General features: G+C 42.3%; 3 protein-coding genes, 1 long non-coding RNA gene and 1 pseudogene across 12 annotated transcripts; 2 read left to right on the top strand and 3 right to left on the bottom strand.

Moving 5' to 3' along the window:
* The first annotated feature begins 281 nt into the window (after positions 1 to 281).
* LOC112227010 lies at positions 282 to 3,651 on the top strand. Of its 2 annotated transcripts, none has more exons than XR_006080416.1 (4): positions 282 to 1,084; positions 1,286 to 1,451; positions 2,333 to 2,455; positions 2,674 to 3,651. It is a non-coding gene; the product is annotated as an uncharacterized LOC112227010 (long non-coding RNA). The 2 variants fall into 2 exon arrangements; XR_006080417.1 differs by having other exon boundaries at positions 283 to 885.
* Positions 3,652 to 3,729: 78 nt separating this feature from the next.
* On the bottom strand, positions 3,730 to 11,547 carry LOC112226817 (proline and serine-rich protein 3-like). Of its 5 annotated transcripts, none has more exons than XM_024391419.2 (14): positions 11,269 to 11,547; positions 10,947 to 11,031; positions 10,725 to 10,836; positions 10,316 to 10,608; positions 9,946 to 10,097; positions 9,368 to 9,474; positions 8,753 to 8,838; positions 8,498 to 8,631; positions 8,052 to 8,266; positions 7,470 to 7,909; positions 7,169 to 7,385; positions 6,827 to 6,989; positions 6,188 to 6,280; positions 3,730 to 3,907 (listed from the first exon to the last, which is right to left on the bottom strand). In XM_024391419.2, exons 2-13 carry the CDS (start codon positions 10,955 to 10,957, stop codon positions 6,195 to 6,197), a joined length of 2,016 nt encoding a protein of 671 aa, XP_024247187.1. In that variant the 5' UTR covers positions 10,958 to 11,031; positions 11,269 to 11,547; the 3' UTR covers positions 3,730 to 3,907; positions 6,188 to 6,194. The 5 variants fall into 5 exon arrangements, with proteins under 5 accessions (XP_024247187.1, XP_024247179.1, XP_024247209.1 ...); XM_024391411.2 differs by having other exon boundaries at positions 6,199 to 6,280; XM_024391441.2 differs by having other exon boundaries at positions 6,199 to 6,280; positions 7,470 to 7,759.
* Positions 11,548 to 11,639: 92 nt separating this feature from the next.
* Positions 11,640 to 14,827, top strand: LOC112226962 (protein lin-37 homolog). Of its 4 annotated transcripts, none has more exons than XM_024391685.2 (10): positions 11,640 to 11,714; positions 12,098 to 12,144; positions 12,270 to 12,345; positions 12,490 to 12,537; positions 12,677 to 12,706; positions 12,801 to 12,886; positions 13,031 to 13,191; positions 13,311 to 13,442; positions 13,536 to 13,609; positions 13,786 to 14,827. In XM_024391685.2, the coding sequence occupies exons 2-10, from the start codon at positions 12,111 to 12,113 to the stop codon at positions 13,871 to 13,873; spliced, it is 729 nt and encodes a 242-aa protein (XP_024247453.1). In that variant the 5' UTR covers positions 11,640 to 11,714; positions 12,098 to 12,110; the 3' UTR covers positions 13,874 to 14,827. The 4 variants fall into 4 exon arrangements, with proteins under 4 accessions (XP_024247453.1, XP_024247444.1, XP_024247461.1 ...); XM_024391676.2 differs by having other exon boundaries at positions 11,677 to 11,748; XM_024391693.2 differs by having other exon boundaries at positions 11,691 to 11,748; positions 12,276 to 12,345.
* On the bottom strand, positions 12,695 to 16,973 carry si:dkey-42l23.2 (C3a anaphylatoxin chemotactic receptor). The gene is made up of 2 exons (XM_024391580.2): positions 16,890 to 16,973; positions 12,695 to 16,271 (listed from the first exon to the last, which is right to left on the bottom strand). The coding sequence occupies exons 1-2, from the start codon at positions 16,924 to 16,926 to the stop codon at positions 15,235 to 15,237; spliced, it is 1,074 nt and encodes a 357-aa protein (XP_024247348.1). The 5' UTR covers positions 16,927 to 16,973; the 3' UTR covers positions 12,695 to 15,234.
* Positions 16,974 to 24,714: 7,741 nt separating this feature from the next.
* On the bottom strand, positions 24,715 to 26,857 carry LOC112226956 (annotated as a pseudogene).
* Positions 26,858 to 27,476: the final 619 nt, after the last annotated feature.

Raw genomic sequence — 27,476 nt, 5'->3', positions numbered from 1 at the left:
ATCCCTAGAAGGAAGAGTCTGAACTGTTGCCTGGCAGAACACTGTATTCAGATTACCGCTTTTGGCTGTGTTGAATGCCAATTGCCAAATCACCAAAAGGGGCTCCACCAGAGCTCCCAACAGGTGTCAAGTAAAACAACTATGTTAGGTTAATTAAAAAGGTGCATGAGACAGAAACATTCCTATTATCACACATACACTGGCATGTGAATATTGCCACGTTTACGTTGGTCGTGGTTTTACAGTACACTTGCCGCATGCAATCAGTTAGCAAATCAGACATTTACGAGTTTCCTAGTTCTGACTAACACTTGAACGCGGCATATCACCCTTTACTGTCACATGCTGTCTGGCACGGATGCACTGTTTGGGGGGTTCACCCCTTTGATGTAATTTTTAAACAGACAATCCCGGAAAGTACTGGATAAGATACAGCAAAAAACTCTTAGAAAGTGAAATTGTATAATGCATACAAATGATCTCAAATTAAATGAAAAAGCGATATGATTTTGAAGGAGGATTGTAACAGTTAAAAAAAGCGATATGATTTTAATGGATAATATGGTAACATTTCCTCATATATAGGTTGATATGATAGGGAGGAGTGTTCCTTAATAAAGCAGGTGCCTATTCTATCGAAGCCTTTGATCACAACTAAAATAAAATCATAATTCCCAGGGGGTCTGGTGGTGAATCCAAAGCAATCCAGCGTGCCCCACAGCGAAGTTCCCGCCTCATTATGTAACTCCTGCTATCATAAATACGGACCTTAACTGGCACTTCCACAATTTATGTCAGGGAAAAGGCCAGAGTCAGATACACGGACGCAGCAATCCATCCTATTGGCAGTCAGAACATAATACGATTTGCAGGCATCTCATAACGGTAAACGCTAACGACTTCTGCGTCTCTGGGATTTTACACTGTGACCCTTCCCACCAACAATTTGAAAGGTCTTTGAGGGTCAAGCGGATTTGGTATTATTTACTGCAATATTCCAGATTTGACAAGGACTATAAAAACCATCGCGGTAGCTAGCCTTTACGAATCAATCACTTTCTGAACCTCAGCAGTGAAGCAGCGGGTATTTTATGGTTTAATTATTTCTTGCTTCATTTTAACAACTTTTATTTGGTTAATATTTTCTCGAATAGACCTACATTTATTGGACTATAATTTTTCCCATTTGCTATTTCTTTCTGTGGCCTAGAATATTTGTAACATCATCGGCCCATATGGGTGTGAAAGGCTGTAGTAATCACTGCATATTTTATTTTGATCTCAGACGTGAAATGGACTTCGATCTGCCACCCGGTTTTACAGCCAGTGGTATCGCATGGGAGAGGGTCCTGCCGCCTCTTCTTCCCGGGCTGAACGGGACATTCGGGCTGTACTCATTCACTCCGTCGGAGCTGCTCACCCTAGTGACAGAGCACACTGGCCCTGCACAGGTCAAATCAAATCAAATCAAATCAAATCAAATTTTATTTGTCACATACACATGGTTAGCAGATGTTAATGCGAGTGTAGCGAATCAAATTTATTTTATTTGTCACATACACATGGTTAGCAGATGTTAATGCGAGTGTAGCGAAATGCTTGTGCTTCTAGTTCCGACAATGCAGTAATAACGAGCAAGTAATCTAACTAACAATTCCAAAAAAAACTACTGTCATACACAGTGTAAGGGGATAAAGAATATGTACATAAGGATATATGAATGAGTGATGGTACAGAGCAGCATAGGCAAGATACAGTAGATGATATCGAGTACAGTATATACATATGAGATAAGTATGTAAACCAAGTGGCATAGTTAAAGTGGCTAGTGATACATGTATTACATAAGGATGCAGTCGATGATATAGAGTACAGTATCAACGTATGCATATGAGATGAACAATGTAGGGTAAGTAACATTATATAAGGTAGCATTGTTTAAAGTGGCTAGTGATATATTTACATCATTTCCCATCGATTCCCATGATTAAAGTGGCTGGAGTAGAGTCAGTGTCATTGACAGTGTGTTGGCAGTAGGTTTATTCCCGTTACACTGCATGCATGCAGTGCTCTAATCTCTCACTGATAAAACCATTTTTAGATTCATTTTTCATGACTTTGTTCTGTATCAATGAGGTAGCCTTGATTAATTAATTTTGTGTTTTACTTTCTATATTCTACTGACATTTAATGAATGCCCATTTATGGCAGGTGCTCTTGCATTTTCTTATCGTTTGAATATAATTACATAGAAGTAGATTAAACCAGCAGTAATAGAGCAGCAATAGTGTCAATTTGAGTAGTAATATTGGGTATCTTCCCCTGTTGCCAGGTGTGTTGTGACCACAGTAGATTCACAGTTCAGGTTGATGTGAAACACTTCAACCCAGAGGAGCTGATGGTCAAGGTGACAGGAGACTTTGTGTAGGTCCAAGGGAAACACAAAGAGAAAAAAGTAAGCAACTACTGTGTTGCATGTATTATGCAAGAGTTGTTCTCTATTCATAATCACATTTCCATAGTTTGTGATGACAGACATTGAATATAGCCTGGTTACTATGCAGTCAGTTTATGCTTCAACCAACTACCGACCAGACTGGAAACCAGACCACTTGTTAGCCTGAAAATGAGCATTCCTCACTGACTGTGTTCACTATAAACGTGTGTTTGCAGGATGGGTCGGGGGTGGTGACGCGATAGTTCAACCGGTGCTACAGGATTCCAGAGGGAGTGGACTCCATGGCTCAGTAGTCGGCTGTGTCGCCTGAAAGCATCCTCATCATATCTGCCCCTATGCTGCAGGGGGAGAACTCCGGACACCTGTCCCACTCAGAATCATGAGCATTCACACCCTAGGAACAAACACACAATCCATAGGAACCAGTGTTGGGGAGTAGTAAACTACATGTAGTTCAACTAGTAATTTAACTACTTTTTGCAGTAGATGGTGGCAGTTCAAATCTTGGTAGTATTTAGTAGTTAACTTCTTTTTTTGCCATGTAGCAGTGTAGCTAACTACTGGGATTACACTACTTTTTTTGCAAATAGAAAAATAATTATGGGTGTAGTAAGCAATAATTTCCTTTCTTTTTCAGTATTACTCCTTTCTAGTTCTCACTTGAAACATAGTTGTTTAATATGCTAAATTACACATTCTGTTAACATCTTACTCCAGAGTGAACTGTTCTTGCAATTTGTAGTCTGACATTTCAAACTTAAATATGATAATTTATCAAAGTAGTTTGATGTAGTGAACTCTTTTCAAATTCATTTTAGTTAAAGAAAATAAAAATGTAGTTAAGGGTAACTTTATTGTAGCTTAACTTCTTCCAGTGTGAAGTAATTGGTAGCTTGGTAAACTATGCACACACAAAAATACAGGCACTCTCCTCCAACAGACATATCAAACACTCACCAAGGAACTGGTGCCTGCCTGTACCAAAACACCCATTAACTACACCATCACACCATTAAAATTCCCTGCTCTCTCTTTCTCTGAGGTTTGTACATATTAACAGGACAGATTCCTCATTTAAAAGCATCCCTCATCCTAAAGAATCCCATTTAACTCAATCTTAAAATGTTTTTAATGGAACCGTTCATTGTAAATATGATATAAAACCATTGAAAATGTTGATTTGTATTGTGTGGAGTGTCTAATGCTCTCTAAGTCATGAGTAAATGTTTTAACACTCCGAGATTATCAAGTATGTTCACAAAACCCAACAGTAAGGTTGTTGTATATTTTCTATTTATTGTAAGAAGAGAATTAGTTCAAAATAAATGCACTATATATTTTTGTACAAAAATAAAAATGCTGTTGAATTGATTGGTTGTTTTTGTTCCATGTGTGCACAACACCAGTGCTCACTCTTCCTGGAATTCATCCAACAGCGAGTCCACCTCGCTGAAAGAAAAAAACATGTTTTTAGAGCATGTTCTAAGGTTGCTTCAACACTTTGCATAGCCAAATATTATACCACTCTAGGAATCATATGGGTCTGCAATGTTATAAAATAAAATGTAAGATTTTACTCCAAAGACAGCATAACATGATTTAACTATACAGTGTATTTGGAATGTATTCAGACACCTTAACTTTTTCCACATTTTGTTATGTTACAGCCTTATTCTAAAATGGATTAAATTGTCCCCCCCCCACCCCCACAATACTCCATAATGACAAAGAAAATAGGTTTTTAGAAATGTTTGCAAAAAATAAAATAAAATCTCAATCACAAAAGTATTCAGACCCTTTACTCAGTACTTTGTTGAAGTACTTTGACAGCGATTATAGCCCCGAGTCTTCTTGGGTTTGACGCTGCAAGCTTGGCACACCTGTATTTGGCGAGTTTCTCTCATTCTTCTCTGCAGATCTTCTCAAGCTCCGTCAGGCTGGATGGGTCATTGCACAGTTATTTTCAGGTCTTTCCCGAGATGTTCGAACAGGTTCAATTCCGGGCTCTGGCTGGGCCACTCAAGGACATTCAGAGACTTGTCCTGAAGCCACTCCTGCATTGTCTTGGCTGTGTGTTTAGGGTCATTGTCCGGTTCTAAAAACCTGTTTTTGATTTGTCATTATGGGATAGTGTGTGTAGATTGATGAACATTTTTTATTTAATCCTTTTTAGAATAAGGCTGTGCCTTCAGAAAGTATTCATACCCCTGGACGTATTCCACATTTTGTTGTGTTACAGCCTCACAATTGATAAAAAATAAATAAAAACATTCTCAACCATCTAGGTTTTTGCAAATTATTGCACATTTATTGAAAATGAAATACAGAACCTTGTAGAAGCACCTTTGACAGTGATTACAGCTGTGAATCATTCTGGGTAAGTCTCTAATAGCTTTTCACACCTGGATTAGGTAACATTGGTCAATTATGCTTTTCAAAATGTTTCAAACTGTCAAATTGGTTGTTGATCATTGCGAGAAACCTTTTCAAGGCTTTCCATAGATTATCAAGTAGATTTAATTCAAAATTGTTACTCGGCCATTCACCGTCTTCTTGGTAACCAACTCGTGTAGATTTGGCCTTGTGTTTTAGGTTACTGTCAGGTTAATTAATCTCCCAGTGTCTGGTGGAAAGCAACCAAACCAAGTTTTCACTAGGATTTTGCCTGCTCCATTACGTTTTTTCTTTATCCTGAAAAACTACCCAGTCCTTAGCCATTACAAGCATACTCATAACATGATGCAGCCACCACTATGCTTGAAGATATGGAGAATGGTACTCAGTAACGTGTTGGATTTGCCCCAAACATAGCACTTTGTATTCAGGACAAAGAGTGAATTGCTTTGCCACATTTTTTGCAGTTTTACTTCAATGCCTTATTGCAAACATTATGTATGTTTTGGAATATTTTTATTCTATACAGGCTTCCTTATTTTCACTCGGTCATTTAGGTTAGAATTGTGGAGTAGCTACAATATGGTTGATCCATCCCCTGCAATTTCCTATCACAGCCATTAAACTAACTGTCACCATTGGCATCATGATGAAATCCCTGAGCGGTTTCCTTCCTCTCCAGCAACTGAGTTAGGAAGGACACCTGTATCTTTGTAGTGACTCTTATTGATACACCATCCAAAGTGTAATTAATAACTTCACAATGCTCAAAGGAACACTCAATGTCTGCTTTTTTCCTATTCTTCTTTGTTTACCCATCTACCAATAGGTACCCTTCTTTGCGAGGCATTGGAAAACATCCCTGGCCATTGTGGTCGAACCTGTGTTTGAAATTCACTGCTCGACTGAGGGACCTTAAAGATAATTGTTTGTGTGGGGTACATAGAGGTAGTCATTCAAAAATCATGCTAACCACTTTTATTGCACAGTGAAACCATGCAATTTATTATGTGACTTGTTAAGCACATTTTTACTCCTGAATTTATTTAGGCTTGCCATGACAAAGGGCTTGAATACTTGATGCAAGACATTTTCAGCTTTTAATTTGTAAAGATTTCTAATAACATAATTCCACTTTGACACTATGGGGTATTGTGCAGGCTAGTGACCAAAAAACAAATCTCAATTTAATCCATATTAAATTCAGGCTATAACACAAAATGTGGATAAAAGTGAATACTTTCATAAGGCACTGTAATTACATTTTAAGTTCATTATCTTAATGAGTAAAATAAATAAATGACGAAGGATGTATTGTATCTAGGGAACATATACCAGTTCTTTACCCGATTTGCTCCTTCACCCACTTCCTCTGCTGCCTTAAGACCTTCAGTAAGGGGTCATCTTTAAACTCCTGCTCGTCTGAATCTTAAGGGGGGAAATATATGCAGTTAAAATGTCACTGTGCAGATAACAAAAGTAACTTTAGGAGCATTTGATTATATTACCGATTATTTTTGTTGTAACTTTAGCTACTTTCTAGCAAAGCTATGCCAGGAGTTCATAATTATTATTATTAATTAATTATTATTATTAGAGCACATGTTAACTGTACACAGGTATAAATAGCCAGAAATGTACACATGAACACCAGCAAGGTGAAGTGAAAATAGATAACTGGCACTGGTCCACACGGTCAATGTACTCCTGTAACAGAGAGGACTATGGCATCACTCAATTGTTATGCCATCCAAAACACCCCTTTAGCATTTAGGGCAAAATCCTAACTTATTATTTAGAGTAAGAAATGTATGTACAGGAATGGGATATTCAGGAAAAGGTTCAAGTTAGGATTCAGTCCCGGAGGAACTTGACTAGAGGCTATATATACACACTATTACACGGCCAGAGTCTATTCCACCTCTGCTACCTAGAATTAAGGTCAGCAGTCCCCACTGCACCAAGCAGTCTCACCTTCAGCCTCCTGAAGCAGCTGAGCTACAACCTCCCGTGGATGCTGTGCACTGGGAGGCGGGGCAGGGGACTGCGGGGGCACATATCTGGGAGAGTCAGAGGACACAGGAGTTCTGGGCGGGTCCGGGGAGTCCGTGGTCAGGAACAATACCTCTGAAACTACCTGCCAAGGTAAATTAATATGCTTTACTCAGCTAATATCTTTATTTAAATTAAACTAACCTGGATAAATGAATAAAGTAAATTAATATTATTGTAACACTGAAATTCATAACAGCCTTTCTTCAATGTGTTAATGGCATCTAGCGTCAGTGATGCTGATGACCCACGGTGTTAACTGACCTGTCCCAGGGCGCTGTGTATGGGAGAGGGTGGTGGAGCACGATCTCCAGGGCAGCCCTCTCTCACTACCCCCGGCCCCCTTTCCTGTTGCCCCCAGTCTCTGCTGGGCTCCTCCCTCCATGGGATGACCCGGTCTTTACCTCTGGTGTGGTGTTGGCTCACACTCCAATCTGCATAGCTGGGCCTCTCAGCATGGTCCCCGTCACCAACGTGACACCTACAGAGATATTGTCATTGAGTTTACAGACTGGGCCACATGTCATTCAGTCAAACTGTCACCCCGCTTAGATACAGGTCATACCTGGCTAATTTCTTCTTTCTGCAGGACGGCCCTGTCCGCTTCTCACTCCTCTCCTTCTGTAGTGTCTCCTTTTTTGTCCTCTCGGTTCTCCTCTGTTGAACTGCCCACTCTTCCTCTGTGGTCACAGACAAGGCGGGCGGTGGTGGAGAGGACTCATGTTTACTAGTGGGCTCCTCAGTGGAGGTGTCTGTGGAGCTGAACTGGGCTTTGGGCTGCCTGACGGTCCGGTCGGCCCCAGAGACCTCACTCCTCTTTGGGCTCCTCTGGTGGCTGGGTGGAGGGGAGTGGGGCTGAGCGGTACAAGAAAGGATGTCACAGAGGAGGTGCATGTGGGGACGGACAGGGGCATCCGGCTGCAACTTAGAGACGGTGGGGCTGGTGATGGGGAGGGAGGGGGCAACTCTATGAGAGGAATAGGCAGGGAGAGGATTCCGCTGTACCTAACGAAGGAGAACAAATCAAATCATATGATCTGTGATCCGCTAAATGCATTGGATAATACTACCACACAATGGCAGACATTTCAAAGAGACTTCAAAACCTCTTTCAAATAGCAGGTGTAGTAGACAAGGGGGTAAGTACCTTGTGAGCCTGACAGCTCACAGAGTGCTGATGAAGGGTGTAACCCTGCTGTGGGTTTGACCGAACCCACTGACTGGCCTGCTCCATCTTTCTCCTCAGACGCCACTGAAACAGGATGTCCTCCTCTGGGCGTGTGCGGGGGTCCGGGGGACCAACCACAGACGGTTTGGGCACGGTTCCAGCATAGAGGTCTGCTGAGCTTAGGTTCCCCACAACTTGAGGAAGCGGTTGCACAAGAAGAGTTACTGCAATATGTGTATTCAGATAAAGTGAGAATAAAGAAAGTTGCAAAAGGAAACTAAATCGTGACCATGAGAAATGAGGTACGTGGCAAGAGCACAGAATAAGAGTGGCTCTGGGAGTTTGAAAAAGTAATATCATGTGGTTGAGACAAGGGAAAATTCATGCAAATCAGATGTTTTGAACTTCCCAACCCCAAGGCTCACCAGTGGTTGAGTCGATAAGACTGGTAACTATAGGCCTTCGGACTGGCTCATCTATGCTCACAGGGGAGGAAAAATTGGAGCAGCCCAGGCCCTCAGAGCTGATGGGAATAGATCCACTACTGAGTGAGTGCTCACTGAAAACATAACATTTAGTTTTTGTAAGAGTAATCCAATTCTCCTCATTGCAGCTGACTGAATTACATTTAATTGCCCCCAACCCTGCTCAGTGTATTCCATTCCTCCCAGCATATCTACCTTCTGTGAAGGAGTCTACTGGCCTTCTCCTGCAGATGCAGTATCTCGGAGTCTCCAAGGTCACCGTGAGAAGAGTCTGACAGGCCCTGCCAGGGGATCAGAAAGAAAGAGGCCAGTGAGTGCACCAGAGGCATCATCTCCCATCACCATTTCTATCACCAACATTCTAGAACATTCACAATGTTGTGTAACTGAGCCCTCAGCGGGTTCTGTTTTGAACACGCTTTATGGATCAGTTCTATAAAAGCTCACGTCAGTTGCATAGAGTTTAGCTCATTCCCTCAGGCATATGCAGCAAGCTGGATATGGAGCGGTGTTTTGACCAGAAGGGGTATTAACAAAGGCACCAAACACAGTTGCATAATCAAAGGGAACAGCTTCTAACTAGTTCATATAAACACAGTGGTTGGGCAGAACATGTCGTCTGGTGTTGGTATGCAAATATTATTGCGGAGCAGCACCTTGCATGGGGAGTCTTTCTTCTAATACATCTCAGCCATTCTGGCTCTTGCACATTTGACAGAATTACATTCACCTGTCTAATACCAATATATCTCACCATCTCAAAAATAATCTTACCAAAACGGAGCATGAACACAACGATGATGTACTCACCATGGCACTAAGATCAAGGAGTCCCCTGCATGGGGAGAGGGTGGTGCCATGCCGAAACTGCCCAACTGGACTGAGGGTGGTGGCTGAGTCTTTTCTAAGGGAAAGGCCTGTGTACATAAAGAAATAGGAAATTAATGAGAAGACATTGTATTTTACTTTTTATACACACAGCATATTTATTGAAATACTTGATTCTTGATATATCTCACTAATATAGCTACTGCTGTACATATTCATCCAGTGTATAGATTGAATTTTGAATCAGTGCTATTTGGGTTGTTAATTGTATTCGTCCTGAAGTTCTTGATTTCTTTCCTTTAAAAAAATACATGTTTTAATTGTTTGACATTTGACTGCATTGTTAGGAGCTAGTAACAAAAGATTTTCACTGCACCCGCTATAACATCTGCTAAACTGTGTATTTGACCAATAAACTTTGATTTGAAATGGAGAGCAGAGCAAGACAGTTGGTCAAATGCATCACAACAATCACTACAGTCCTTGTTTTATAGAGCCAGCAAAACTTTTAGTGAGTTTCAATGAGATGTAAAGAACAATGAATGATCCAAGTGAAGTACCTATGTCAGTGGTTTGAGTGGGTGTAGAACTGGAGGGTAGAGGGGAGGAGGACAGCCACCAGAAAGGCTGCTGGCCCTCTCCCACCATTGCCGACATCTGCTGACGCACCTCTCGACTCTGTGGCCTTCCGTGACGAAAGCGTTCAATGTACCTGGAAAAGGAATTATTGTAGTTACTAATGAGACAAGTAAAGGGCATAACACCATAAATCAATAAAAAAATCTTATGAACTCATCACCTGCAAGCTTATTGTGGATATCATGATACACACTATAATGAAGACATACATAAGGATCACAAATGCTGTATGACATGTCACAAATAAATCAAATTACCATTATGTAATTTTAGAAATAGTATTAAGCATACTTTGCCAACACTGAATCTTCCTGCTCTCCTCCCCCAGTGGAGACCAGGGACTTTCCCGATGTTGGGTCCCGTGTCAGTGTGTCTGTGTTCGGGGAGGCGGCAGAGTTGGCCGGGGAGGACCCAAGGTCAGTGGAGGGCCAGGACTCTAAGAAACTAGGCTGGGCCTCTGTGGCAGGAGGAGAACAGAGGACAAAGTGGTTGGCTGCCCCAAGGAAGCACTGGTCCTCTGGGCTCAGTGAGTGTGTCTGGAGAAGAGGGCTGGACAGCTGGGCAAGGTGAACAGGGCTCAGGGTCTAAGACAAACCAGGAAAAAAGCACAAGTTTGATGTAATGACAATACATTTATTTACTGTATTGAAGCATGTATATTTGGAAAAGACCCTGACAGCCCCTGAAGTCCAGTATTTACGGTTTTTCTCCGTTGCTTTGGAAGCTTCTTGGTGCGTGAAGGGTTGTAATGGGTTTTTCCCAGAGGTGGGTCTGGCGGGAAGGGATTCTTCCTTGTGAACAGAGCAGCACCACTAAGAGAGCAAGAGAGACAAAAGGTGACAATTTTCATTGTGGTAAAAACATATCGTTCTGGTTTGAAAAAGGTAGCTCTGCATTCCTAATTACTTGTTCCACGTCTCACCTGGCTTTCATGTTGACAGTACCACCGGCACCAACTCACACACTGGGCAACGAAGTGTTATAGCCCACATGTAGACAACTCTTAGCTATAATCATAGGATGAGACAGTGTTAAAGTGTGTGTCAGGTAAATACCTAGCACACACGCATTTGATTTAACAAGAGAGTGAAAATAGACAACTAGCTAATTAGCTGGCACTGCAAAAAAAAAGTTATCCCTGTAACAAGCTAACAACATTGCAGTTGAAAACAGTTTTTGTTCATTTAGAAAGGCTAGACCACTGACATCGATGACGTATTAAATACTTTTTTTATAGCACGTACTTTCCATGTAAATGTTACTTGAGCATCTCGTTTTGATCACTGCCTGGGTGGGTTGATTCAATGAAAGGAAAACATAGTGCGCCTTCCGGGTTTTCATCCGGTTTGGGCTTTTGTCAGTTACCGGGCAACCAAACGGCGAAATAAAATAGTTAGATTAGTAAAATCATATGCATAGTCTAGACAATTAGTTCTACTTTTCTAAATGGTACATTCCTCGCAGGATAACTTTTTATTCACCCATTTGACAGATTCAATAATCTTGAGTTTATCTTTACCGAGAACATCATTATCGTCAACGATCGATTCTGGCCAATCTAGAAAAAGTTGGTAAGTGACAGACATTGATTTGAACCAATGATAGTCGACTCCACATTGTCCAACCAGCAGAAAGGAAACGACCTGCGCGCGGAAGAGGAAAGTCCACTGAAACAAATCTGACCACCGAGGTAACCAACCAGGCAGCTAGTTAGTTGTTGGAGGGTAACAAAACTATGTTCTATGTATAGATACGTGGCATTTGGACATTAATTGTGCAATAATTTTCTGCTGATGAAAAGTTATGTATCAAATAGACATAATTCCAATAATGCGTCTCACACGCTTACTCAAAAAAAAGACTGCTTCAATTTGCGTTAACTAGCTACTTTAGCTAGCTACGGCATCCAGGCACAACAACAGTCCTCTTGGGTCATTTAATATCTAGCTACATATTTTTGCATCAGTGTTTCCCTGTACATAAACTTTTTAGCAAGCTTGTCGTTGTAGCTAGCTACCAACTAACTTGTATTTTATATTTTGTTTTGGGGATTTCTGAATGTCGGTGTGAAAGGGGTAGACTGATCATGCATCACGTCAAGATCAAGACTGAGAAGCCAGGTGAGCGCGTGAACATTTCAAAACCAAAAACCAATTCGGCTGACGATACAGTGGGACTTAACACTAGCTACTGGAATTTGTATATCTCTCCGAAGTAAAGTCGACTGTTTATTTATATTTGTCAGATGCAGAGGAGAGTGGTGCACGCAGCCGACTGGATGCAGTATTACAGGGGCTGGTAGAGAAGAGTGACAGTGAGAGGTTGGTGTTTTTATTTTATTTGGAAAGATACAGTACATTAACTGTCTTGACACTGAAACTTACAGCTTCAGGAACCTTTCATTGGCTGTGCACTATCTAATCAAGCCTAGGTGATGGGAAATGTTGGTTTTGCTGTTTTTCCAGGGAGCAAAATGAAGATGAGACAAAGATGGCAGAAGAGTCTCTGAGCAAGTATGGCCTTAACATTTCTTTTCTTCCTCTGGTATTCCAACTTTTTATATTAAACGAAGTATGCTATTTAGACTCACTCAATAGCCTATTGTGGTTCCACTACTTCTGTAGTAATTCCGATTGCCTGTTTCTTCCATAGGGATGTGTCTCCATCTTCTGCTGGGAAGCGGTAAGCCTTATTTGAGTTTTTTTTTTAACATATCTGACTGTTAGACACTGAAAGGCCTTTACCTGTTACCTTTCCCTCGTTGTTGATGTCATAGGCCATCATCACGGTTCCCACAGCACCGGAGGAAGAAACGGAAAGAGATGGATGATAGCTTAACGGAGAGTAACCAACATAAACAAAGTAAGTCCGCTGCACATGTCAATCCCCTGCCAAACACAGATCATTTGACTTTTAAAAACCTTTCTCTCTCACTCACTGACTACCCTTCAAGCTCTAGATATTCACCTACATATACAATCATTTGTTCTCCTCCCTCTCTGCTAGATGCCTACATTATCAAGTTGTTTGACCGCAGTGTGGACCTGGCCCAGTACACCACCAGTACCCCACTTTACCCCATTTGCCGGGCCTGGATGAGGAACAACCCGGCAGTCAGAGAGAGAGCTGCATCCCCAAGCCCCCCACACAGCATGGGGGAAGAGGAGGTAAGCTCACAACCAAAAAGCAGGACAAAGATGCCCACAATGTGGGCATAAATATATTTTTTTCATTAGTGCTCTCTGTCCAGTATTTGTTTTCTCACTTTTCACCTACATCTTGCCAGGCTGCAGACATGCTCAATGGTAAGGGACAGAATGTGTATCGCCTCCCTCCGCCCACCTCCTGTCCTCTCAACCCTTCTGGAGATCCTGTCAATCTGAGGATCCCATCCACAGAAAAGCCTATTGTCAGCAAGGTACTGTATAACATCTGCTACGCCTAGCCATCATTTTCATATTTGCCACAGTAAAATGGTGGATTGCTTCAATCTGTCTGTCTTTGTCACCAGTCTACAGATACAGCTCTTGTGTCTGGTCCCCTCATATACAACCACATAGAACGCTGGAAAAAGATCAGGCAAAAGTAAGTCAAAGGCATCTAAATAATCACAAAAGATAACTTTGTTGACATGAATAGATTGTGGAGTCGAATATCAACTATTAAACCGAATTTAATCTTGATTGGAAAAAAAGTTGATACAAATTCTGTCAGTAAACATTGTTTATCTAGCTGCGATCAATCTTATTAACTGTGTTCAGATGGAAAGAAGCGTCCAACAAGAATCAGCTGAGGTATAGCGAGAGCATCAAGATCCTGAAAGAGATGAAGGAGATGTACGACCGCTAGCTGGGAATCCCCCAGGCAGTATCCCACAGCAGAGGGAGGAGAAAAGAATAGAGCAGGTAGGAGCCACGAGCAAGTGATCTACCCCAGGACGCTGCACTAGTCCTCTCCCCAAGGAGGACATGACGTGTGACAATGTCAGAGGAGCCTCATGGAGCCCATTTCTACCATATACTGCCACAATTAGGGACCCAAAGTCCTCGTTTTGAAAAATGTAGCAATACTTTCAGTAAGTTGATGCTTCTGGTGGGCCCAAGTTCATCTGTTTAAATAATTATTACATGTTTTTTGTCATATTACAGAATATCTGGTAATGCATTATATAGTCTGTTGTCAATCACAACAATGTGTCATGAAAAGTTTGTAAACAGGTTGAGTAGTGTGCAACATTTGTCTAAATTCCGGAATACTCTAAATTAATTCCAGGCTTCCAGTGGTAAATATTTGTGTTTTAGGATCACCAGTTTCCCAGACAAGCAGTGCTCTTATGAATCTTTTTTGTTTAAACATTCAAAAGAAAAGTCTCTCACACATCTAAAATTTTAAGTAAACTGTAAAAAAAAAAAAAAAAAAAAAAAGTTGTAAAGAGCTATTGTAATTTATTAATTGCTATAATATATCTGCCAGTGCTGTTTTTACAATTGATTGATTTCTGAAATGTAATTTCTCCACAAATGATTTCTCCACCGCAGTTATTTTGGGAGAGGGTTTTTCAGAAGGATCTTGTCATCTGCAGGTCAGAAACACAGTCCACATGGAAGAAATAGGTCCAAGATATCTATCACATACAGGCAATAAATGTTCTGTTTGTTTTGGATCACAAAAGGAATGTTGTCTGAAGTAAAAAAGAATTGTAAGTGTTTTTCTTTGGTCAGATTTCAAAGAGCCCTTTCAGGAGTCAACTCTTGTATTAGCTACAAGCAAAATATAAACAAATAAATTAATAAATTACCTTAAGAGGTTTTTTGTTATTTTTGATACCAAAATTGATCTGTCTGGTCGAACAGTCTTGTAAGAATTTGAAATTAGAGGTTTATGAATGTTGTTGTCTATTTGTGTGTGAGAATTTCCCCATAATGTCAACATAACATCAAAATAAGGTCTCCATAACTTCAACATAACATCACTATAACAGAAGTTAAATCTGGTAACTGCATCTGCATTGCTTGCTCTTTGAGGTTTTAGGCTGGGTGTCTGTAAAGCAATTTGTGACAACTACTGATGTAAAAAGGGCTTTATAAAATACATTTCATTGATTTCATTGCCACCATGAAAACCACAATGACAACAGCTACAGTCAAATGACTCTAATACAGATGTACTAGCCCTGTCTTTTGCAGATGTCTCCCATCTCACACCTCAGTTTACACTTTACTATCAGGCTGGTCACCAGTGAGGTGTAAATGTCCTCCTTCTCCTGGAGCCAGAGACTCAGACTTACGGGAGATCCGGGAGAGATGGGAGCTCAGGGAGCGCGTTGATGACACAAAGTTCATCCCGTGGTCCTCTGCAAAAGCATTCTCGAATACGAGCAACACGGACTGACGCAGCTTCTTCTGGAACTCGTCACACATGAAGACGTACAGGATGGGGTTCAGGCAGCTGTTGAGGAAGGCCAGGCTAGCGGACAGGGGAGTCCCTATATGCACGACCAGCTTGAGGCCTTGGTTGTCTTCTTCCATGAAGTCCAGAAACTGGAAGACGTGGAAGGGCATCCAGCAGATGAAGAAGGCCAGGACAACGGAGACGATGATCCGGAGGGACCTGTGCGTTCTTCCTTTCTGAAGGCGCCTGGCGCGTATCCATATGGCAATGTAAGAGCCTATGATGACCAGGAATGGGATGAGAAACCCCAGCAGAAAGCGGAACACAACCAACTTCCTGTAGGAAGAATGGGGAATTGAATAACTGCACATTGTCCTATTATCATGGTGTATGATCTCCCGAAAGATGGTGAATGGGAGGCTACAGACCAATGAGGCTAACCAGATCCCCACACAGATGACCTCAGCTCTGCCTGGCGTACACTTGTTATGGGCCCACACAACCACCCACGTGGACAGGCAGCGGTGCAGACTGATGGCCGCCAGGAGGAAGATGCTGGCGAACATGTTGAGCATAGTCACCATGCTGTTTAACTTGCAAAGGATGTCACCGAAAGGCCAATCATAATCACGGGCAATGTAGATGATATAGAGGAGCAGAAAGGAAGTGAAGAGGAAGTCCGCCAAGGCCAGGTTGAGGAACCAAACAGAGTTGACATTCTTCTTTATCCTGCAGCTTGTCACGTAGATCACCAAGCCGTTGCCAGTGGGGCCAAGCACAAACGCCACACAGTAGACAACCAGAGATAGTATTCCCATCCCAGTTGTCACATCAGAATATACCATGGTAGAGTTTTCTGAAATTAGAAAGAAATATTACCAATTGTCTTTTAGGCTCTGACACATTGTAATCTTAAATATAGTGCTGATTAGTAGACTTTTCTATAAGAGATTATTTGAAACGGATGTTATCTGAAAGTTATTTGCAAGGGAAGTCAGTATCTTGTAAAATCGTGTATATTTTGTGCAACCTTGCACGCGTACTGCACTGCTATAGATAAGCCTTAAATATCTATTTGTTTATTTGGATAAATTATTCACAAGAAATGTCCCAATGGAATGGGGAAAAAGAGAAGGTTACATTGTGGTAATTTGTTACCCCAGTTTTCATTCATTTCCCACCTACTATGACCAGGTATGACTTTCAACAAGGAAAGTCATTAGATTTATTGAAGACATTTAGTACATGACTTAGCCCTCATATGTTCTCTATTCACACATAATGCAACAATTCTAATGCATAGGAGTTTCTAAAAAAGTAAAAAGCAATTGACAAAAATCGAGATGACATTAAGAATGGCATGTTTGTCATGAAACTCTACTTCTACAAATGAAGCATCAGTCTGAGTGAAAAGTTAAAGCACCCGGTGCAGAGATCATAAGGGTAGAAAAAAATAGACTATAAAGCGTCTTACCCATTTCCATCTTATTCTCTATAGCAAAGAATATCATCCACTCTCTCGCCACAAATGAAACAGCTCTCTCTCACGTGCGCGCACTGTCGCCCTCTGCCTCCCTCCCTCCCTTTCTCTTCAAACATCCTCTCAAAGTTTAAAGTGCCTTATTTCAAATCAAATCAAATCATCAAATCAAATTTTATTTGTCACATACACATGGTTAGCAGATGTTAATGCGAGTGTAGCGAAATGCTTGTGCTTCTAGTTCCGACAATGCAGTAATAACGAACAAGTAATCTAACTAACAATTCCAAAAAAACTACTGTCTTATAACACAGTGTAAGGGGATAAAGAATATGTACATAAGGATATATGAATGAGTGATGGTACAGAGCAGCATAGGCAAGATACAGTAGATGATATCGAGTACAGTATATACATATGAGATAAGTATGTAAACCAAGTGGCATAGTTAAAGTGGCTAGTGATACATGTATTACATAAGGATGCAGTCGATGATATAGAGTACAGTATCAACGTATGCATATGAGATGAATAATGTAGGGTAAGTAACATTATATAAGGTAGCATTGTTTAAAGTGGCTAGTGATATATTTACATCATTTCCCATCAATTCCCATGATTAAAGTGGCTGGAGTAGAGTCAGTGTCATTGACAGTGTGTTGGCAGTAGCCACTCAATGTTAGTGGTGGCTGTTTAACAGTCTGATGGCCTTGAGATAGAAGCTGTTTTTCAGTCTCTCGGTCCCAGCTTTGATGCACCTGTACTGACCTCGCCTTCTGGATGACAGCGGGGTGAACAGGCAGTGGCTCGGGTGGTTGATGTCCTTGATGATCTTTATGGCCTTCCTGTAGCATCGGGTGGTGTAGGTGTCCTGGAGGGCAGGTAGTTTGCCCCCGGTGATGCGTTGTGCAGACCTCACTACCCTCTGGAGAGCCTTACGGTTGAGGGCGGTGCAGTTGCCATACCAGGCGGTGATACAGCCCGCCAGGATGCTCTCGATTGTGCATCTGTAGAAGTTTGTGAGTGCTTTTGGTGACAAGCCGAATTTCTTCAGCCTCCTGAGGTTGAAGAGGCGCTGCTGCGCCTTCCTCACGATGCTGTCTGTGTGAGTGGACCAATTCAGTTTGTCTGTGATGTGTATGCCGAGGAACTTAAAACTTGCTACCCTCTCCACTACTGTTCCATCGATGTGGATGGGGGGGTGTTCCCTCTGCTGTTTCCTGAAGTCCACAATCATCTCCTTAGTTTTGTTGACGTTGAGTATGAGGTTATTTTCCTGACACCACACTCCGAGGGCCCTCACCTCCTCCCTGTAGGCCGTCTCGTCGTTGTTGGTAATCAAGCCTACCACTGTTGTGTCGTCCGCAAACTTGATGATTGAGTTGGAGGCGTGCATGGCCACGCAGTCGTGGGTGAACAGGGAGTACAGGAGAGGGCTCAGAACACACCCTTGTGGGGCCCCAGTGTTGAGGATCAGCGGGGAGGAGATGTTGTTGCCTACCCTCACCACCTGGGGGCGGCCCGTCAGGAAGTCCAGTACCCAGTTGCACAGGGCGGGGTCGAGACCCAGGGTCTCGAGCTTGATGACGAGCTTGGAGGGTACTATGGTGTTGAATGCCGAGCTGTAGTCGATGAACAGCATTCTCACATAGGTATTCCTCTTGTCCAGATGGGTTAGGGCAGTGTGGTTGAGATTGCATCGTCTGTGGACCTATTTGGGCGGTAAGCAAATTGGAGTGGGTCAAGGGTGTCAGGTAGGGTGGAGGTGATGTGGTCCTTGACTAGTCTCTCAAAGCACTTCATGATGACGGATGTGAGTGCTACGGGGCGGTAGTCGTTTAGCTCAGTTACCTTAGCTTTCTTGGGAACAGGAACAATGGTGGCCCTCTTGAAGCATGTGGGAACAGCAGACTGGTATAGGGATTGATTGAATATGTCCGTAAACACACCGGCCAGCTGGTCTGCGCATGCTCTGAGGGCGCGGCTGGGGATGCCGTCTGGGCCTGCAGCCTTGCGAGGGTTAACACGTTTAAATGTCTTACTCACTTCGGCTGCAGTGAAGGAGAGACCGCATGTTTCCGTTGCAGGCCGTGTCAGTGGCACTGTATTGTCCTCAAAGCGGGCAAAAAAGTTATTTAGTCTGCCTGGGAGCAAGACATCCTGGTCCGTGACTGGGCTGGGTTTCTTCCTGTAGTCCGTGATTGACTGTAGACCCTGCCACATGCCTCTTGTGTCTGAGCCGTTGAATTGAGATTCTACTTTGTCTCTGTACTGGCGCTTAGCTTGTTTGATAGCCTTGCGGAGGGAATAGCTGCACTGTTTGTATTCAGTCATGTTACCAGACACCTTGCCCTGATTAAAAGCAGTGGTTCGTGCCTTCAGTTTCACACGAATGCTGCCATCAATCCACGGTTTCTGGTTAGGGAATGTTTTAATCGTTGCTATGGGAACGACATCTTCAACGCACGTTCTAATGAACTCGCACACCGAATCAGCGTATTCGTCAATGTTGTTGTCTGACGCAATACGAAACATCTCCCAGTCCACGTGATGGAAGCAGTCTTGGAGTGTGGAGTCAGCTTGGTCGGACCAGTGTTGGACAGACCTCAGCGTGGGAGCTTCTTGTTTTAGTTTCTGTCTGTAGGCAGGGATCAACAAAATGGAGTCGTGGTCAGCTTTTCCGAAAGGGGGGCAGGGCAGGGCCTTATATGCGTTGCGGAAGTTAGAGTAACACTGATCCAGGGTCTTTCCACCCCTGGTTGCGCAATCGATATGCTGATAAAATTTAGGGAGTCTTGTTTTCAGATTAGCCTTGTTAAAATCCCCAGCTATAATGAATGCAGCCTCCGGATAAATCGTTTCCAGTTTGCAGAGAGTTAAATAAAGTTCGTTCAGAGCCATCGATGTGTCTGCTTGGGGGGGGATATATACGGCTGTGATTATAATCGAAGAGAATTCTCTTGGTAGATAATGCGGTCTACATTTGATTGTGAGGAATTCTAAATCAGGTGAACAGAAGGATTTGAGTTCCTGTATGTTTCTTTCATCACACCATGTCACGTTGGCCATAAGGCATACGCCCCCGCCCGTCTTCTTACCAGAAAGATGTTTGTTTCTGTCGGCGCGATGCGTGGAGAAACCCGCTGGCTGCACCGCTTCGGATTGCGTCTCTCCAGTGAGCCATGTTTCCGTGAAGCAGAGAACGTTACAGTCTCTGATGTCCCTCTGGAATGCTACCCTTGCTCGGATTTCATCAACCTTGTTGTCAAGAGACTGGACATTGGCAAGAAGAATGCTAGGGAGTGGTGCACAATGTGCCCGTCTCCGGAGTCTGACCAGAAGACCGCTTCGTTTCCCTCTTTTTCTGAGTCGTTTTTTTTTTTGGTCGCTGCATGTGATCCACTCGGTTACACTGGTTGTAAGGCAGAACACAGGATCCGCATCGCGAAAAACATATTCTTGGTCGTACTGATGGTGAGTTGACGCTGATCTTATATTCAGTAGTTCTTCTCGGCTGTATGTAATGAAACCTAAGATGACCTGGGGTACTAGTGTAAGAAACAACACGTAAAAAAACAAAAAACTGCATAGTTTCCTAGGAACGCGAAGCAAGGCGGCCATCTCTGTCGGCGCCGGAAGTAATTGAAGATGGTGTGGATTAGGGTTGAATAACAGGAACTGGGTTACCGAGATTTCCCGGCCAAACCTACTCCATTTTCCCAGTATGAATAACTGCGAAAAACCGGTAAATTATAATAAATTATTTATATGAACAGGCTCAGCATGATGTGAAATGGAATTCTTACATTATATGCCATATCTAAATCTGGCTTCTTTGGAAAAAGTGCTAAATTGTCATTATTGAGTAAAAGTAAAGAAAATGACTCAAGTAAAAGTGAAAGTCAGCCAATAAAATACTACTTGAGTAAAAGTCTAAAAGTATTTCGTTTTAAAAATACATAAGTATCAAAAGTAAAAGAATGAATAATTTCAAATTCCTTTATATTAAGCAAACCAGACATCACAATTTTCTTAACTGTTTTTATTGTCGGAAGGCCAGGGCACACTCCAACACTCAGACATAATTTACAAATGAAGTACGCGTGTTTAGTGAGTCCGCCAGATCAGATGCAGGGATTTTCCCTTGATAAGTGTGTGAATTGGACAATTTTCCTGTCACTGTAACGAGTACTGCTGGGTGTCAGGGAAAATGTATGGAGTAAAAAGTACATTGTTGTCTTTAGGAATGTAGTGTAGTAAAAGTAAAAATTGCCAAAAATATAAATAGTAAAGTACAGATACCCCATCAACGCTTCTCAGTATGGAGCGCAGTTCACAATGCATGTATCATCTCATCATGGTAACTTTATTTTCTTGTGAAAGGTAGAACTACGTTTGCTGCAACATAGCCTATGCTACAGTAATAGCTATGTACAGACTGAATGCGGTCCAATTTACTCTTCTCCATCTGGATTTCGGGGTCACCATTTTTTTCACTGTTAAGATGCATTTTTTAAATTGCAACTGCATAGTTTTTAAACAGTCTATCACTCGAATATCATTACTTTAAATCAGTGCGCATGCAAATACTCTTTCTGTGTTTCTCGTTCCATCAATTCCATTCAAATTGCATCCAAAATAGATAGGCCTAATCCTGGTCAAGATTGATGTACTGTACAGTGCATTCGGAATGTATTCAGACTCCTTAACTTTTTCCACGTTTTGTTATGTTACAGCCTTATTAAATTGTCCCCCCCATAAATCTACACACAATACTCCATAATGACAAAGCAAAAATAGGTTTTTAGAAATATTTGCAAAAAATAAATAATAATAATAACCTCACATTCACATAAGTATTCAGACCCTTTACTCAGTACTTTGTTGAAGCACCTTTGGCAGCGATTACAGCCTCCAGTCTTCTTTGGTATGACACTAAAAGCTTGGCACATCTGTATTTGTGGAGTTTCTCCCATTCTTCTGCAGATCCTCTCAAGCTGCCAGGTTGGATGGGGAGTTTCGCTGCACAGCTATTTTCTGGTCTACAGAGATGTTCAATTGGGTTCAAGTCCGAGCTCTGGCTGGGCCACTCAAGGACATTCAGAGACTTGTCCTGAAGCCACTCCTGCGTTGTCTTGGCTGTGTGCTTACGGTTGTTGTCCTGTTGGAAGGTAAACTTTTGCCCCAGTCTGACATGCTGAGCGCTCTAGAGCAGGTTTTCATCAAGGATCTCTCTGTACTTTGCTCTGTTCATCTTTCCCTCGATCCTGACTTGTCTCCCAGTCCCTGCTGCTGAACAGCATCCCCACAGCATGATGCTGCACCACCATGCTTCACTGTAGGGATGGTGCCAGGTTCCCTACAGACGTAACGCTTGGCATTCGGGCCAAAGAGTTCAATCTTGGTTTCATCAGACCAGAGAATCTTGTTTCTCATAGTCTGAGAGTACTTTAGGTGCCTTTTGGCAAACTTCAAGTGGGCTGTCATGTGCCTTTTACTGAGGAGTGGCTTCCATCTGGCCACTCTACTATAGAGGCCTTATTGGTGGAGTGCTGTAGAGATGGCTGTCCTTCTGGAAAGTTTTCCCATCTCCACAGAGGAGCTCTGGAGTTCTGTCAGTGACCATCGGGTTCTTGGTCACTTCCCTGACCATGGCCCTTCTTTCCAGATTGCTCAATTTGTCCGGGCGACCAACTCTAGGAAGATTCTTGGTGGTTCCAAACTTCTTCCATTTAAGAATGATGGAGGCCACTGTGTTCTTGGGAACCTTCAATGCTGCAGAAATGTTTTGGTACCCTTCCCCAGATCTGTGCCTCAACACAAACCTGTCTCGTTGCTCTACGGACAATTTATTTGACCTCATGGCTTGGTTTTTGCTCTAACATGCACTGTCAACTGTGGGACCTTTTATATAGACAGGTGTGTGCCTTTCCAAATCATGTCCAATCAATTGAATTTACCACAGGTGGACTCCAATAAAGTTGTAGAAACATCTCAAGAATGATCAATGGAAGCAGGATGCACCTGAGCTCAATTTCGAGTCTCATAGCAAAGGGTCTGAATACTTATGCAAATAAGGCATTCCTGTTTATTTGTAATACATATGCAAAAATGTCTAACTCTGTTTTTACTTTGTCATTATGGGGTATTGTGTGTAGATTGATGATGATTTTTTTTATTTAATCCATTTTAGAAAAAGACTGTAACGTGACAAAATGTGCACAAAGGAAATGGGTCTGAATAATTCCTGAATGCATTCTATAGCCTATAGATCTTTGAGCCTACCTCTTTCAGGTAATACATTAAATGCAGTATTAGCCTTACATTTAGCTAATGAATGATGGGTAATGCATAGGCTAAGCTTTTAATTTATAGCTGTCTCTTGCATAATCCACACCTACGCTCCACTGGCCTCTTAAAAAAATGCTCCTTAGCTCTTGGAGTCCCAGGAAAAGCTAGACTAGAATAATAGCTTGCTGGACATTTTTTTAAATCATTATTAGATTATCAATATTATCAATAGACTATTGGAAGAGGGATACAGTCTCTTGTTTGCTGAATGTTAGAAAGGCCTACAGCAGCCAATAGAACTCGTAGGGAGTTTAAAAGAGGAGAGAATGCACAATGGTAGGTTCTGACAGGAGTGAATAGATAGCCATCTGCATCTTATTCTAGTCCTATATTTATTATTCAAGGGTGTCATTACAATGGCGAAGATAAGGACAACAAAACGTATTTAATTTAACTGTTGAAAGCAAAGAAGGAATGAAGCAACAATGGAGAAAGGAGGTAGGCTTATACACACATTAAGGGAAATGTTTTGAAAGGTATATATGGCAGCCTGCAAATTATACACATTTTAAAATAGGCCATATTATATTTCCAAATATAGTTGTGACTTTGTAGGCATCATGTCCTGCACCAGCATCACGTTCTCTCACAGCTTCATGGTTTGAATATGGTCAGTAATTCCAGTCCTTATAATACAATACAGTATACTAATACAGTCCACACTCAAAAAGATTAGGCTACTGGAGCTTGTTTCCTTTATTTACCCAAGAGAGCATGTATACATCTATTGGCTTTTATGTTTTTGTGTAATGTGCGGTAGCCTATATCATAAACAATTTATTGGATAATGGCACTATCATTTGGGCTTGGGATCATAACATGTCGTTGATGTATGACTCATCAGGCTTGGATGTTCATGCCGATCAAAGCTCTAATCAAATCCAGACACATTTATATTCTTTATATAGTTTAGAATGGCGCTTCAGGTTTTGGCCTGAAATACCGGGTTCGTCGTGTGACAAGTAATTTATGTTCAGGATGGAACATTTGTAAAATACCAGGAAAATATTTAACCCTGTTATGGCTTGCTTGCGTGACACATTTTTAAATACTTTCCATATTTGCTGTTTGGGGAAAAGTTGGGGGGCAAAAAAAACATTACTTTCCCAAGGACAGTTCACACGTTTAAAAAAAAAAGGGTTACTATGAATTTATTTTTTTATGCATGTGTGCGTTTTGTTTTGTTGGTTATGTTTTTCCTCAATGGCCTCTCGGCACTGCTCTGACTTCAAACAGAAAAAACCTTTATACAACTTTAATTGAATGCATCTTTTTCAGTTCCATTGAAAAAAATTAGACTGTGGCCACACAGTGAGCGGCTGTGCATGAGACAGGTTGAAATATCACTAGCTGATGGGAAAGCTAGCCGGATCAAGCCTGTGTGACATCACACACTCATCTGTGGGACTACTGTTTGCAGGAAGAAGAGTTTGTGTAAGGAGACATGCAGCTGGGGTCCACTGTGACTCTAGTTGGATGCGACGGTCTGGTCAATCCAGCCACACAGGTAGGTGACACGGGAGTAGACGACAGGGGTACTGACGTTGCAGTTGGTGGTGCCCTAGGACACAATGCCCAACTGAAACCACACACCACTGCTCTGACACACCAGAGGACTGCCAGAATCACCCTGGAGATGGAGGAGAAGAAGGGAGAGGTTAGGAGCACTGGCACTGGTAGAGATGAATGTATTAGGGGCCGAGTTGTAGCCTATCTGACTTCCATTGTCATGCCATTGCCAGATAATTTGGTTAAACAAATCTGTACCTGGCTACTTTAAGATAGCGCATGTGTTGGTGAAAGGTTGTTGCCGGACGACATGATACGAGAGTGATTAGAGAGAAATGTTCAGTAACTGACTGGAGAAAGGTAGCCTCAACTTGCTCCAGAAGGACATGGGAGGTCAGTCAGTTACCTGACACTCCGGAGGCTCCAGCGCAGATCATGGCTTCAGTGATCCTGTTCTGGCCCCAGTACTGCTTGCACTGAGCAGAGCTCAGCAGAGGAAGGGCCACCTGCTGGAGGATACGGGGGCTTGCTGGGGACAGGGGACATGGTTAGGAAGGAGCTCAGTGCTCTTAATGAAAGCTGAAATTTAGCAGACGCTCTTATCAAGAACACCATACTGTAGTGAGTGCATACTTTTCCGGAAATAATGCAATAGTGCTACATTTGCAAGTGCAGTGTGTGGCAGTTTCTTTCCACAAACTGATAATGAGGAAGGAAATCAAGATGCAAACATTAGGCCTTTATCTATGATGCAGCTGTTTTCTTAAGAGCCATGCCCATGCTGACTGGTTTACTGATTAAAACAGTTTTTGTATTTTACCATCCATTTGCACATACACTTGTATTAACTGTAAATCTATCGTGTATCAATAATGGTTCAGTAGCTTGTGTGGCCACTCACAGGTGGTGCCAGTCTTGCCCCAGCCAATGGTGACACAGCAGGTTCCAGAGGGGAAGGGGGTGCTAGAGGAGGCCAGGCACACAGGGGACACGCGGGAGGTGATCTGGACGGGGGAGGACAGCTTCAGCGGGGTCACGTTGTTGTTAAAGTTCTGGCTGTTGTAGTAGGGGTGGGTGATAGCCTACAGGGATCAAGGAAAGATGTAGACACAGATAGTGAAGTGATTCATCTTCGAAAGTGAACCTCAGAATCTCAGAACTCTGGTAAAACCTATGAAGCAGGCAGGCATGTTGTGGTTAAGTGAGTGGATCTCTCCCCAGGCTCCTGGACTTACCCTGGAGATGCTTTTGACCTGGATCGGCTCAGCATTGGACTGACGATCGTGCTCTGACAGGATCACTTGGTGACGGCTAGGACTGGAGAGAGAGAAAACAGATTATAGTGTGTATGAATGAACCCAGCTTATCTGAGTGCAACTAAGAGGAATGCTGTATGTACTTATGAACATGGTGCTAATAAAGCACTATTGAATGGAATTACATGCATTTATGTGACACGGCAATGGGCAGCAGTGACAACCCAGTTCTGGCTGATTAGGGAGCCTCCACAGAAGTGGAATCCAGAGGTATCCTGAAGGAGAAAGGAAGATTTGGAAGACAGTAGATAGTATGGGTTTGACCGTAATGTGAAGACAGTAGATAGATAGTATGGGTCTGACCATAATGTGAAGACAGCACTTCCCAACATTGTCAACATACATTTACTGTAAGTGGCTAACAAGAATAATCAGTGATTGCAGTGTGAAAAAACAATGTATAGAATGAAAGGGTGGAAATGGGGTTACCTGAAGGGAGACTTGCCAGGGCCAGGAGCCAGATACGGCGTTCTGTCCGTTCACAATCTTCAAGCCGCTCACCTGCGGCGGGATGCTAGGCACTCCGCAACCTAGGGCACAAACACACAGTCTCAAACAACACCCTATCCTCATATATAGTGCACCACTTTTGACCAAAATCCTACATAGTTTTGATTGGCCTCAGAGTATGGACTGACATGCCTTCAGTAACTACCAAAGTATAATACAACACTTCACCTCCTTGTTGGCCAGGGCTTCTTTTAGCTATTCATCTCAATAGGACTTACCTATGTGAATAAGTCAAGGATCAAAAAGATCAAATCAGTTCATGTTACCAGACATGGATGATATGGCCATAGTCTAGTAGATTGTACTTGATGTATTTCTCCCTCTTATAACCTGGCAGGCCCATCAGTCATGTCTCCCACTCACCCACAGGTTCCCCCATGGTCTGATAGAGCTGGGAACAGTCAGGTGGAACAGGTGGGAAAACCTCACGCCTCAGGGACAGTCGGATACACGCTTGTGTTTGCCATGTAGTGTACTGTACTCTATGTGGACCAGGCCTAAGCAAAAAAGTATTTGGACAATGATTCCAGGGAAAGATGCAGTCATAATTCTTTGTCTTTATGCTGAGTGGAAAATATGCCCAGACCCTAAATTTGGTCCTCTGAAATGCCCTTGATGCCTATTTTTCTGGTTTCTTATCACGCTGTCCAATTGGAGTTCTGATGATGGTCAGAACAATAACATTTTGTAACCTTGTGTTGCAATCCCACAAGCAGGGTGGAAAACTATGGTCAGACCGTTCTGTTTCTATGCAGCTGAACGTGACCGCAAAACAATCAAAAACAAAACACTAGATTAACATTATGGATTCAGATCATATGTTTTATGGAGCCCTCTGTGACAAAAACATTTGTTTTATTAAGAAAGGAAGATATTGTTTATTCATCTATACAAA

Source organism: Oncorhynchus tshawytscha, linkage group LG03, assembly GCF_018296145.1.
Source record: "Oncorhynchus tshawytscha isolate Ot180627B linkage group LG03, Otsh_v2.0, whole genome shotgun sequence".
Lineage (NCBI taxonomy): Eukaryota > Metazoa > Chordata > Actinopteri > Salmoniformes > Salmonidae > Oncorhynchus > Oncorhynchus tshawytscha.
The sequence above is the reverse complement of the archived record's forward strand: the minus strand, read 5'-3'. Positions and strand labels throughout refer to the sequence as shown.

Coding starts and splice junctions, on each gene's coding strand:
- LOC112226962 (XM_024391685.2), top strand. CDS start 12,111: ATGCATCACGTCAAGATCAAGACTGAGAAGCCAG. Junction 12,707..12,800: donor CCATCTTCTGCTGGGAAGCG/GTAAGCCTTATT, acceptor TTGATGTCATAG/GCCATCATCACGGTTCCCAC. Junction 13,443..13,535: donor AAAAGCCTATTGTCAGCAAG/GTACTGTATAAC, acceptor CTTTGTCACCAG/TCTACAGATACAGCTCTTGT.
- LOC112226817 (XM_024391411.2), bottom strand. Junction 7,386..7,469: donor AGAAAGAAGAAATTAGCCAG/GTATGACCTGTA, acceptor ATATCTCTGTAG/GTGTCACGTTGGTGACGGGG. Junction 6,990..7,168: donor TACACAGCGCCCTGGGACAG/GTCAGTTAACAC, acceptor TTACCTTGGCAG/GTAGTTTCAGAGGTATTGTT.
- si:dkey-42l23.2 (XM_024391580.2), bottom strand. CDS start 16,926: ATGATATTCTTTGCTATAGAGAATAAGATGGAAATGG. Junction 16,272..16,889: donor AGAGAATAAGATGGAAATGG/GTAAGACGCTTT, acceptor TTCTAATTTCAG/AAAACTCTACCATGGTATAT.